The 13,622-nt window shown below is 44.5% G+C and overlaps 1 protein-coding gene across 5 annotated transcripts in view; it reads right to left on the bottom strand.

The window, feature by feature from the left end:
• Mob3b (MOB kinase activator 3B) overlaps nt 1–13,622 on the bottom strand; it is a 182,048-nt gene that overhangs the window by 101,178 nt on the left and 67,248 nt on the right. For all 5 annotated transcript variants that reach the window (XM_060373400.1, XM_060373397.1, XM_021642682.2 and 2 more), the window contains exon 2: nt 8,727–9,344. In XM_060373400.1, the coding sequence (XP_060229383.1) occupies nt 8,727–9,144 (418 nt within the window). In that variant the 5' untranslated portion in view covers nt 9,145–9,344. The remainder of the gene's footprint in view (nt 1–8,726; nt 9,345–13,622) is intronic.

Consider the following 13,622-nt stretch of genomic DNA (forward strand, 5'->3'; position numbering starts at 1 on the left):
ACATACATATACTGCCTCATTTGATCCTAAACAGCCTCATGTCGTCAGACTTATAACCTTGGTTTACAAACAGAGAATTGGTAATTCAGAAATGACACCACACAGCAGCTTGGAAGCAGCGGCGCTAGCTGAATAAGCTCAAGCAGTGCCCTCTCCATTCTGCAGAAACATCATGTCCATGCATAGCCTGCTGGTTTCATGCATCTAACCTTGAAGATACAAGTGAGACACACAATGCAGAAGCAGAAAACAAAAGGTTGAAAATTTAATGTTAATCATAAATTTAACTTCTCAAATTCTGAGTCTGAGATGCTCTTTCCCGTGAATGTTTCTATATGGGAATGTTTCTATATATGTATGTACGTACGTACGTATGTTTTAGTAGTTTGGGAGATGATGAAATCAGATGTAGAAACTGAACCTGACCATGGTGGTAGCTTGGTGGTAGCCGCCTCTGATCTCAGCACTCACTGAAGGCACTCATAAGATCATGAGTTTCAGGCCAGCCTGAGCTTTGAAATAAGTTCAACACTAGCCTGACCTACATAGTGAGGCTTTTTTTAAAAAAAATATGGAGGTGGGGAATGCAGCCCATTGGTAGAATACTCGTCTAATACGCTTTAGCCTCATGAAAAGGGCGCTCAAAGGGATACGACTATTTCCACAATGCACTTAATAAAATATGCAGAATAATTTAAATAACTAGACATCATGTAAATGGATCAAGGGTAGGGACTCTGCCTGCTTCGCTCTCTGGGTAACTGAAACAGGACCTGGTCACAAGCACACACACACTAAACACTCACTGAATGGATGAACAAATGGTAAATGACCATTTGGCAGTCACAGCCCATTGTGGACCAGAGGATGAGTTGGTCTGTGTCCAGTCTCAGGATTGAGCAGAGGGCACCTGCAGAACCTGAATGTATGTTCCAGACATTTCAGTACTGATTTTTTTCCCCAAAGGTACAAAAGTCAAACAAAGCTAATCATTTTTAAATTAAAAAAAAAAAAAATAGACATGACATTTTCTTCATCCAAATCCTCCTAAGAGCTATTGAACTAGTGATACATTTTCTGAGTGATATTGTAGAGAAAAGTGTATATAGACTCTTGGCCACTATTGCTCACATTGACTCCTAAATTATGTATTGGCTGTGCAGTCCAGACAAAGCCTTAGGCTCCTAGCTGCTAAAACACAATGGTCACTCCATTGAGCTGTTGCGAGAACTAAGTAAGATTAGCAGTGGCGGTGCAAGCACTTAGCAGGCTCTGCAGACATGACTTTGCTTTTTCCCTAACTTTCACGAATCTTCCTTGCTGACTCCCATTTATTCTGTAACCGTAGATGTAGGTGAGAGCATATAATTGTGTCTTACATACTCTTTTTCCTCTTTTACAAAGACTGTTTCAAAGCACATGAGTCAGAAGGGTTCTAAGTCTTCAAGTCTTCTCTCTATTTTTTGAGGACCAGATCTACATTGTTCAATACTGTTATATAACAGAAAAGCAGGGAAGTCGGAACCAGAACAGAGAAGACATTTTTGTAATTAGACAATAGTTGGGTTTTTTTTGTTTTTTTTTTTTTTTTAAGTCTGTGGCTTTCTGTTTTCTGTTTTGCTTGTACTTTTTAAATTTTTAAAAAAGGTAGAATCAAAGGGGAGGTAGTCTTTGCTTCTGCAGTTACTGCTGTTCAACAGAGACATTGGCTGGGTTTCTACCAGAGGAGGCCAGAGAAGAGTTCAAGGGAGAGAGGAGGGGACTGTGGCTTACGAGGGGCCACATCTGTTTGTGTTCACCCATCTGAAAAAAGCCTGACTTCTGGCACAGCACAGTCTCCTGCTTAAACTGGAATCTAGCAACAGATGAAAGGCTTGCTTTCTGCCACGTCTCAGCGGTGGAGATCAACAGCTGTTTATGTCCTTTACTACCTAACTAAGGGTGAAGCCTTCACATCTGTCAGGACTTCCCAGTTCTATTTCCTTGGATCACAGTGGGGAGGAGGTTAAGTCTGAACCCCACTCAGTTCCCAGGCAGGCACATTGACACAGGCCCAGGTTCTAATTCTAAGCAGATTTCCCTGTTTCTCATCCTCCTAGGATCTGGTGTTTGCCTAAAGTTCTTCTTTTATTTTATCCTGACACATTTTGATCATTTCTCTGAGAATGACCCAGGACAGCACAGAGATCAAAAGGGGAAGGAAGAAAGCACGATGGACACAAGGGAAGGATGAAGGTTAAAAGCGTAGTGCACTGGAGAAAGTTTTCCTAAAGTAGGATCTTCTAAAAAAAAAAAAAAAAAAGCACCAATAACACCAGAGAATGAACCCCAGATAAGCAGAATGCTGGTGAACACTTTCACAGTGATGGTGGATGTTGGAGCTTTTCATTGACTTCTAACATGACATGTTAGAAAAGCTAGACCAAATGAAGCCAAGCTAGAAAAACCTTTCCTTACAAGCGTGGGGACTGATTTTGATCTCAAGAATACACATAAAAATAAAGCAAAACCAAACCAAACAAACAAACAGAACTGATTGGTGGCACATACTTATAATCCCAGTGCTGGGGAGGTGGAGATGGGTGAGTACTTGGAGCTCATTGGTCTACCCAGCCTGGCTTACCTGCTGAATTCCAGGTCAAGAGGGATCCTGCATTAAACAAAGGTGAACAGCAGCTGGGGAGTGACATGGCAAGTTGTCTTGCAACATGTGCACACACACACACACACACACACAATCACACATGCAGACATACACAAGAGAAAACTTTATAAAGATGACTGTCTAGTTACTAATCCATCCCACATCGTGAGGCCTTAGAACTCCCTTATTACTCTTACTACTGAGATGCTCAACTAGGGCACATTCTGTAGCTTTAGTGAGGTTATACCACAGTGAATGGAAACATGCTCAAAGAAAGGAAGACCTCAAAGGAAACAAAAATCACTGGGGGAGGAGAGTGTGGGTAACTATACTGTAGTGAGAAGTAGATTGTTTCTCAGGAAGAAAAATCATTGTGAATGGTTACAATAAAAAGACTTTTAAAACTAAAGTTTCATAAGGAATTTAAGCAATTCATTGGTAAAAAGGCAACTCAAACAATGGACAAAACACCATGACCTTAAGAAAGTTAAGGAAGGAAAAGTGTTTGGTTTATACTTCCACACTGTACTCTGCCACTGAAGGAAGGCAGGGCAGGAACCTGGAGGTAGGAGCTGATGCAGAGGCCATGGAGGGGTGCTGCTTACTGGCTTGCTCCTATGGCTTGCTCAACCTGCTTTCTCATAGAAGCCAGCATCACACACAGTGGGCTGAGCCCTCTCCTACTGATCAGCAAGAAAATGCCTTACAGCCAAACCTTATGGTGGCATGTTCTCAATTGAGGCTCCCTGCTTTCTGATGACTCTATAAAGCTATCTGGCATAATTGTCAATTTGACATACAAACAACCTTTCTTTTCTAGATCACCCCTCCCAATCACACATTAATACGAACATCACAATATAAAATATTCCAAGCTTTAAAAGTCCTACAGTCTTTAACTTTAAAACATCCATACTCTTTTAAAACCCAATGCCTATAAAACTCCAAAATCTCTTTACAAGTTTAAAGTCTGTCAAACTGTGGGTTCCTGTAAAATGAAAAACTAAATACTTCCTTACTTCAAGAGGGGAGAATCAGGGCACAGTCACAATCTGAACAAAGCAAAACCAAACTCCAACTGTGTAAATAACTCAGTGTCCAACGTCTTGGATCCACTCACATTCTTCTGAGCTCCTCCAAAGGGCCCTGACCTCTGCAATGCATACAGATTCTCCAGGCTCTAATTCACACCTGGTCTGTGGTTGTCCTCTGGCACTAGAGTCTCTAAAAGCACTGTACTCTTCTGCTGCAGCTGGGCTGCACATTCACCAGTAGCCTCTCCTGAGGTCTCTTCCGGGACTCCAGCCCTGCCACTCAGTGCCAAGCCTCAGCTGCTCTCCAGGGCCCCTTCATGCCTTCAAAACCAGCACCACCTCAGTGACTCCTCTACTGCCAAGTTTGGTGTTAGAGCCAGCAAAAGGGACAACCCTGGCCACCTGTGAAGCACAGTTGTGCGTTGACCCTGAGGACACACTTCCCAGAAAACTTTACCTCACTGATACTGGTATCTTCTTATTTGGAGCTGATGCTTCAATCCCCAACAGGGAAGCATCCATTGTCCCGGCAAAATGAAGGTTTTACTTTAGTGGTTCAGGACTCTTGTTAATCACAGCTGATTCTTCAACTCTTACTGACCAAACACTACATATCTTTCACACACTATCATCTTTGCTTCCCTTTGAAACTTCACAAGCCAGGCCTTCACATCTGCATTGCTCTCAACATTCTTACCTTCCAGGCTCCTACAGAACAGCTCACTGAGCTCAACACTCAATGGCTTTTCTAGCCCGAGGTTCCAAAATCCTTCCACAATTCTCCCCCAAACAAGATAGTCAGGTCTGTTACCTGACTAGCATTCACCATGCTGTTTGTTTAGACAGCGTCTAAACAAACCCCACTATCCTTGTACCAACATCTGCCCTAGTTAGAGTTACTATTGCTGTGATGCGCCACCAGGACCAAAGCACCTTGGGGAGAAAAGGGTTTCTTGGCTTACACTACCACATTACTGCTCATCACGGAAAGAAGTCAGGACAGGAGCTTAAACTGAAGAGGAACCTGGAGCCCGGAGCGAATGCAGAGGCCATGAAGAGGTGATGCTTACTGGCTTGCTTATTAGTCTGTTTTCTTATGAAACCCAGGACCACCAGCCCAGGGGTGGCCCCACCTGAAATGGGCTGGGCCCTTCCCTCTCACATGAAGACGCCCTACAGGCTTGTCAACAGCTGATCTAATGGAGGCAGTTTCTCAGTGGATGTACTTTTCTCTCAGGTGACTCTAGTTTGTGTCAACTTGACAAAACTACCCAACAGAGTGGGCATTTCTCAATAGAAGAGATGCAAATGACCAACAGGCATATGAAAAAATAGGATAGATATTATATTTATATTTCAGTCAATCAATATCCAAATAGATGGCTGAATAAGGAAAATGTGGCATTTGTATACAATGGAATATTTTTTTTAGTCTTTAAAAAGAAGAAAATTGGGGCTGGAGAGATGGCTCAGTGGTTAAGAGCACTTACTGCTCTTGCAGAAGACTCGGATTTTGTTAGCAAGCATCTACGTGGCAGCTCACAAACACCCGTAACTCCAGCTCCAGGGAGTCTGACATCTTCTTCTGGGCTCTGCAGACTCCTGCACACATGTGAGTCATGCAGGCTCACACACATACACATAAATAAAAACAAGTCTTAAAAGACCATCTTAGCTAACTGTGGCGTCAGACATCGATGATCTCATCACTTGGAAGGATGAAGTGGGACTGACTTGGCCTTTATAATGAGTTCCAAGCCAACCTGGCCTACACATGGAAACTTGTCTCTCCCCCGCCCCCATCATTTGCAACAATGCATATGAAATGTATGAATCATATATGAATTGAGTTGGGCACACAAAGGCAGATATCATATTATCTCATATGTGGAACTTAAAAAAAGCTAAGACTAGAGTAGAATGGAAGTTACCAGGGACTAGTGAGAGATTTTGTCCCAAGGATACAAAATTTCAGCTAAAAATGGAAGAAGTTCTAAAGAACGATTATACAATGTAATAGGTATACTTTTTGTTGTCTGTTATTAAGTTACAGGGTCTCAAGTCTCATCTAAGAAATCCTTTCTCCTTTTTATTATTATTTTTTGGCAAGCATAGAGGACCAAACCCAGGACGTGCTAAGCAAACATTCCTCCGCTGAACTCTAAGCCCTCATTTAAGATCAGGGAGTCTGCATTTTGAATAGAAGGCCCAGGTGATTTTGACAACTTTAATCTATGTAGGTTAGTATTTCCTTAAAATTAAAAGTGCTAACTGAATGTGGTGGCTCTAGTATTTAAATCCAACACTCAGGAATAGAGCAGGTAGACCTCTGTGAGTTGGAGGCCAGCCTGGCCTACTAACAAGTGCCAAACAGCCAGAGCTACTTAGAGAGACGCTGTCTAAACAAACAGCATGGTAAATGCTAATGGATTGTATTGGTTAACAAAAGGAAGTGCTACATCAAACTTGGAAACACAGAGACTGAAAAGTGGTTTCTTGGGGCCTACAGGTAAAGCTACTTTCCCATAAGCTGGATAACCTGTTTCTATCCCAGGACATATAGGCTGAAGGAGAGAACCAGACTGTGCAAATCGTTTGATCTCCACACACACATACACCCTGGAATGTATACCTATACATATACAGACACACAAAATAAACACATGTTTAAAAAAACATTTTAAAGTACTCTTGTTGGAAATTTGTAAAATACATATTGACATACAATTAAACCTGCACTAAAAAAAAAAAAAAATCAGCTTCCTTAGAATTTCTTAAACGTATTTTTTCTCAGGAGGAATCCCACTAAGATGCCCTAAAACATCAGTGCTGTGGAGCAAAGAAACAGAGAACGCAGTTTGTGTACAGAATGATGAAACGAAAGGAAAATTCTTTTCCATGGCAAACATGGAGGCATCTGCTACTGCCCAGAACAAAGTCTAAAATTACCCATGATGCTGTGTTCCCAAACCAGATATCCAGGAGTTGCCTTCCTCTCCAGTAACGCAAGGGTGCTGTACTGGGATATTTGGCCAGCAGCTCAACATGGCAGCTGTAACTGCCAGCAGGCAGGAGTGCCCAGAGTTCAAAGCATCCAGGAGGCAGCACCAGAATGGTGATGCCATATCATGACTGCTATTATATGTTCTGTACATGATTAGCTGCTTATAAGACTTCTCAAAAAGAAAATTTCGACCAGCACAAGCAGACTCTTAAGAGTGAAATGTAAGTGAAAGGAGTGAACCAGAGGGGTCAGGGAGACAACAAGAAGACCCACAGAGTAAGCAAACCTGGGCCCACAGGGGCACACAGAGACTTTACCACCAACCAAAGAGCATGCACTGGCTGGACCTAGACCCCCTACACATATGTAGTAGATGTGCAGCTTGGTCATCATATGAGTCTCTTAATAATTGTAGCAGGGCTATCTCTGACTCTGTGGCCTGCCACTGGATCCCTTTTCCCTAGCTGGGCTGCCTTGTCAGGCCCCAGTGGGAGAGGATGCACTTAGTCCTGCTGTGACGGGAGGTGCCAGGATGGGTTGGTACCCCATAGGGCCCCACTTCTCTGAGAAGAAGGAGAGAGGGGAAATGGGTGAAGAGGGGTCATGAAGGTGGGACTGGGAGGAGAGGGGGAGAGCTGGTTTCAGGGTGTAAAGTGATTAAATAAAATAAAAACAAGAAGATAAAAGTAAAGGGTTTCCCACTTTTTGGAGATGCGGAACACCTGCCCAAGGGAGTTTCTGGGAAACTCCTAGGCTATACCGGATGCCTCACCTCCTTTCATAGGGGATAGGAGAGAGAGGCACGAGGGGACTAGACCGGAAAAGGCAAAGTCGGCATCAGTACGGTGACAAACTGGCTTATGTGCCGACCACCTCAAGACGCACCTTACTGCGGCAATCAGTTCATGTGCTTTCTTCCTGTATAAGCCCGATGGCTTCCACACATCCCTTCTCGACCTGAGGGCACCTGCCAGCGGCAATAATTCCAACAGACTCCGTGCGTGTTTCTCATGCGCACGCATCATATGCCTCACATACATGTGTGCCTAACTCAGCTATCCCAACAGCACACCATTCTCTCATCTTACAAATGCTTCGAGGTGCCCACGCAGGTTCTGGCACTGTGCTAAGCACTGGGGACAGCACAGCAGAAACAAGGGCTCTCTCAATCCTACTCAGCTTCGGATATAAAGCAAGGCGTTCCATTTCCACCCTGTTCGTACCCGGGAATCCAACAGCTAGCAAATCAAAGAGGTAGGAAAGGCTGAAAGCACAAAACAAGCAGAAATATCTGTATTTCAAATGCTCCAGCCCATCTAGCAGTTAACAGAAAAATATAACCTACAACTACAAATCCTGTGATTAGAAGAAAGGCAAATGCCCGGATCCTTGTTTCCTCAGGACATAGACTCCTGTGTGCTCGTGCCCCCAAATAATCTATGATTCCCATACGGTGATTCCTAATCATGAAAGGTTAATACTAACAGCAACCACAATCAATGCAGTCTTGTATGTCAGTTCACCAAAAATCAAAAATCTTACCAGGTCCAGTGGATTTGGAGTCTGGCTGTAAGACGGCCAAGAAGATCCTAACTAACACTTTCCAGTGTTCCCAAGCAGGTGGAATGTATACCACTAGGGTCCACAAAACCACAAATAGACCATAAATGACCCCTATTTCAATCATGTTCTTAAACTGGCATATATATATATGTATATATATATTTATATATAATTATATATACACATATATAATATATTATATGTATAATATATTATATATATTTATACATACATATATATAGAATATAATTGGGTTCTTAAATATATATGTATGTATATAAATGTATATACATACAATATACATTTCAGATGTATAGCTGATAGAATTTAGGAAAACACAGGCATGAGTGCTATCTGATATTTGAAGTCAGTGTAAGGCTCACATTGTGAAAACTTCCTCAGCTCAGGGAGGAATGGGGCAAAACAGTAAAAAAAAAAAAAAAACCACACAATCAGACTTGGAAGGCTGCCGTGCACTCACCAACACACGTTGGAAATATGTCCTCATTGTTGATCTGGACTTCAATCCAATCCATGAGCAGGTTCATGTACTGGGGAGCTGGCAGTGCAGTTGGTTTCTTATACTTGAGGTCGTCCTGCCACCGATACTCATATTTGGGGCCCCCTGACATCACAGGGCAGGTCCGCTCCGTGCAGAACTCACAGATGGTGCCGTAGATGAGGTTGATGCGATTGAAGAAGTCCACCACGTGCACCGCCACCCAGTCGTTCTGGTCCTCCCCGCTGGGCAACTGCACAGCTGCCCTCAGGTCCACGCCTGAGTTGAGGGATGCCTGAGCTCGTTTATGTAGCTCAAACCTCTGCGTGCCCGGTTCAAACTTCCTCTTGGGCCTGAATGTCTTGTCCTTGTTGAACACCTGCTTCAGGGCTATAGACATGGTCTCCTTCTTGTCTTCCTTCCTTTTGCAGGAAGCAAAAAGGCACTTGGGACTTTTCAGTGAGAGATCACAGCCCAACAGAGTTTTCCACTGCCAGCCCTCAGGCCCCAGTCTTGCAGCCTGGTAGTCTTTACTCTATTTTAAATGGCTCCTTCCATCGTCCTCTTGAACAACCTCCGGGGGAAACCTCATGTTCCTTCCTAAAGACAGAAAAGGAACAAGAGCATGTGAGTCCTCAGTTTGCATTTACTAACAAAGGCTTATGTTTAATTTCCACCTGACGTTACTGGCTGTGGGTCTAAGCATATGAATGTGGAGGGTAAGCTATTGCCCTGTGGAACAAACTGGTACTGTGAATTATGAAAACGACTAAGGAAGAAAAGATGCTACCCTCTTTTTCTTGGTGGTGGCTGTCACATCTTTGCTGGCTCTTGTGAGATTATCAGCAAAGAGGTTTTCCAAGGTACTAAGGTGTAGGTAAGTGATTCAGTCCTATTGCATAACTACTGATTCTTAAAGACAAATGAGTAAGCATACATGGTCTCTGTCTTCCCAGATGAAAATGATGGGACTGGGTGCCTACCACACCAAGCTGGCTAAAAACAACCAGGAGTCTGTATCTGTTGGATCTGTAAGAAGTGGTGACAGTGGTCAGCTCAAGCTGTGTATGGGTCATGTGAGTGTGTATGTGAAGTTGAGAAAGCTGGAGTATAGAGCTGAGAGAAGAGGGGGGTGTGGAAGGAACAAGAAGGCAGGGCAAAAGCCAGGCCTGGTGGCGTGTGCTGTAATCCGAGCACTCTGGGAGGAAAAGGCAGGCAGATGTCTGTGAGTCCAGGCCATTCTGGTCTACAAAGTGGGTCCAGGACAGCCAAGGCTACACAGAGAAACCCTGCCTCAAGGAAAGGAAGGAGGAGAAGGTAGGAGAAGGAGGAGGAGAAGAAGAAGACAAAAAAGAAGATGAAGAAGGAGAAGAAGAAGAGGAAAGAGAAGAAGAAGAGGAAGAAGAAGAAGAGGAGGAGGAAGAGGAAGAGGAGGAGGAGGAGTTCCGGCAAGATTTACTGATTCACAGAGTGTAGTAAAGTCACAGCAAGTATCCTTCTTCCTGGATCTCTAGGTGATACACTTACTGGCTTAACAACATCCTGTTAAGCAGGAGGCACAGCTGGCACCAAGTTTGGTTTGCTAACCCCTTGTAAAGGCACTTTCCACATGGCCATATGCTCTGAACTGTGATGTCACTCATCTTTTCATTCCTGCTCATTCATGAAGCCCACTACCCAGAGCTCTGTCCCTGTTCCATTTTATACACACATTCCCCCAAAGGCTACCAAGAAAAAGCAGGCTGAGGTGAAGGCTGTCCTGTGACCTTGACAGAGAGGTGGTAACAAGTCCACTCAGGCCAAACAGGAGCCAAGTGAGCCCAGAGCTGAGGACAGCCTTTGAACAGCCACCACAGAATCTGCTGCAGAGGACTGGACTATGAGCTCTCTAAACTGCTTTATTCACACCCAGAGGGGGTTCTGCCACCCCTACAGGTGAACATGGTTTGGTTAGGACATTAAGACTGGACTGTGTTCTCAAAGATGCATTTTCAGTTTTCTAAATTAGCAGGCACAGTGGTAGATTTCATCATGGCATTTTCAAACAACATTAGTTTCTGTTCATTTTTCCTGAGATATGATTCCCTCTACAGACTGCGCTCTTGGCTCAGCAAAGCCATGGTCCTGCTAGCGGGTGCCTCTTCCTGCCTCTGCCATAGCCTGCTACTCCATCCCTCTCTTCTTCCTTTTCCTAATGGCTTTCCCCTGGAGTGCTGGGGAACATCTTCTCATGAGGTATTAAGCAAATTCTCCCCGCTCCCACAAAAAGATCCATGTGGAAAAGGCCCTGCCCGAGACCTTTCATGAGGTCATACTCCAGGACACTCTTAACTATCAGCTGCATGGAGAGCAACAAGTTGCAAACTCTAGGCTGTGGACACGTGCAGTCTCTTTACAAATGAAGACCATCTTGGGGCTCCATTGTGGGGCATTTTCTCAGAGAGCATGTAGATTCAACCTCAGTGCCACAGAAAAGGCGGGGGAGGGGGATATGGAAGGCGAACTCCTTTAAGACTTAGTTTGCCCGATAAGAGCCTGAAGAACCTTGAAACTTTAAATGGTCATTTCCCAAACAAAATGCATGAGTGGGAAGTTGGAATGAGGGAGAAGGAATGGTGAGACTTCTTCCTTCTTTTCCCTCACTAAGTCAGCAGCAGTCCCTCTTGGCAGCACAGGAGTGACAGGTGGCTCCCACCCTTTAGCGAAGAAGACTGGCTGCCCCCGTTCTGATGATGGGGTCCCATCAACAACCATGGTCCTTAGAACCGTCCTCTCTCCCCAGTTCCTCGACCCTGAGCATCTCTGATTCTGCTGCTTGTGTGTCTGCTCTCATGGCCACCACCAACAGAGCTATCTGACGTCCCTCTCATCAAATCCCCTAAAGTTTCAAGCGATTGGCACAAACATGTCAAAAAGTAACCAAAACTTGCTAGAATTTGGGGCTTTTTTTTTTCCCTCTGCTTATTCCTATGACACTTAAGTAACAGATTTCGGGATCCCAGAGTTGAAGATCATTTATCCCAAACATTAACCAGGTTTAAAATCACCATCTCAGGGCTGGGGAGGCGGGTCACCGGATAAGAGTGTTCTCTAAGCACGCTCTGTCTGCCCTGTGCGATAAAACTCCAGTCTGCTCTATCCAACGGATAAAGCCTCTACTCTCCTTGCTCACTCTCCATGCATCTTCTGCGCAAGTCATAACAAAGAGACTGAGTGCTAGCGAGGTTAAACAATTCCCCAGAAGGCATAAAGTTGACAGGCAGGGATTTGAACCCCTATTTCTCTGCCCCTGAGATGTACCTGATGTTTTCCTCTGCAGCTCTGATACCGTCCCACGGACATCCTCAGGTACACTTTAAGCACCTCACCCCAAGGGTCAAAGGGAGTCCAGGGCACATGATAGTGTTGGTTGTGTTGACAGGAGAGACGGTCTCCTGGCACCTGAGGCACACTATCACACGTGCTGACATGGTCAAGACATGGGGATGCCTCTGCTGGTGTGACTTTTCGTCTATAATAGAGTTATTCCGAGGAGAGTGCCTTTTTGCAGGGTGAGTGCCCTAGATACAGAGACAGGGGCAATTGGGATGGACAAAAAAAGATCCTCTGAATTAGTATCCTCTGAATGCTAAATGAGGGCATCCTTCTATGTATTTTTCCAGGTGTCAGAGCTTGGTGAAAGAGTTTTAAGGTAAAAGCAGACAGGCATGGCTGATGCAGCTGGCCTTCCCTTCCAACCCATGTCTAACTGAGATGCTGCCCACAGCGTAGTCTTCCATCCCACTCAGTGGCTGTAGCTAGCCAGGGTTCTGATCTCACATATTTGGGAAGCTGAGCCCAAGGACCAAAAGCCAGCCTGCATCACTTAGCAAGTGCCTGTTTAAAAACAAACAAACAAACAAACAAACAAAACAAAACAAATAGAAGGCTGGAGACGTAGCTCAGTGGCAGGGCACTTTCCCAGCATGTGCAAAGTCCTGGGTTCAATTCTCAATCTGCTACAAAAACCAGAGAACGCTAGCATGGTGCTTACCACATGTGAACACACCTGCCCGAGGTCAGGTTTAAACACTGGTAGCAGCTTCAGGTCTGCACTGCAGACAAGCTCCAAATGATGTCAGCTCTGATGATCCAAAAACAGGTGATTCGCTGCATCAAACCTGAAGAATCTCCGGCTTTACCCCAGACACTGTCTAAATCTGCACTTTAACTACCTCTCAGAAGGAAACGCTTGAAGCCCTAGGTAGGAGGATGACAGGCTGGACAACCAAAGGGATGAAGACATAAATTTGTTCTTGTGATTTCTGTCAACAGTAAACAGAGTCTGAAGTTGAATGTGTTTCTCGGGGAAGAATGACAAGAGCCTCACAGCTTCCAACTCAGCTGCTCTGCTTGAGTTGCCCCGTGCTAGGTGGTGACAGGAGGGTAGGGGTTGGGGGTGGAGTGGGGCGTAGGGTGGCTGGGTGGGAGCTCTGATCTGGATGGCCCTGGACAGCACCTCCAGGCCTCAGGGAAACCACTGTGTGATGGTACACGGGGAACGGCTACTGCCTTGCAGCCACACACCAGAAGTTTCTCAGGCTAGTAATGGCATAGTTGTTATTCCCTGTCTTTGTCCAGTGTCTGGAAAGAAAAGAGCAAGTCATAAGCTCTGGGCCCTGGATAGAAACACTGAGAAAATTCTGTTATGAACAGCACCCATTATGATGCTGGTTCTCAAAAAACAGTTGAAACCAACTGCTCATTTAATTAAAAAAAAAACAAAAAAAAAAAACAAAAAAAAACATTTACTAAGGCCTATTTATTCAACAACCACAGGATTAGAATGCATAATTAATTAAAATTTGGCCTTGATCTCTGAAGACTTCACAATTTGCT

The sequence above is a fragment of the Meriones unguiculatus genome, chromosome 20 (assembly GCF_030254825.1).
Source record: "Meriones unguiculatus strain TT.TT164.6M chromosome 20, Bangor_MerUng_6.1, whole genome shotgun sequence".
Classification (NCBI taxonomy): Eukaryota; Metazoa; Chordata; class Mammalia; order Rodentia; family Muridae; genus Meriones; species Meriones unguiculatus.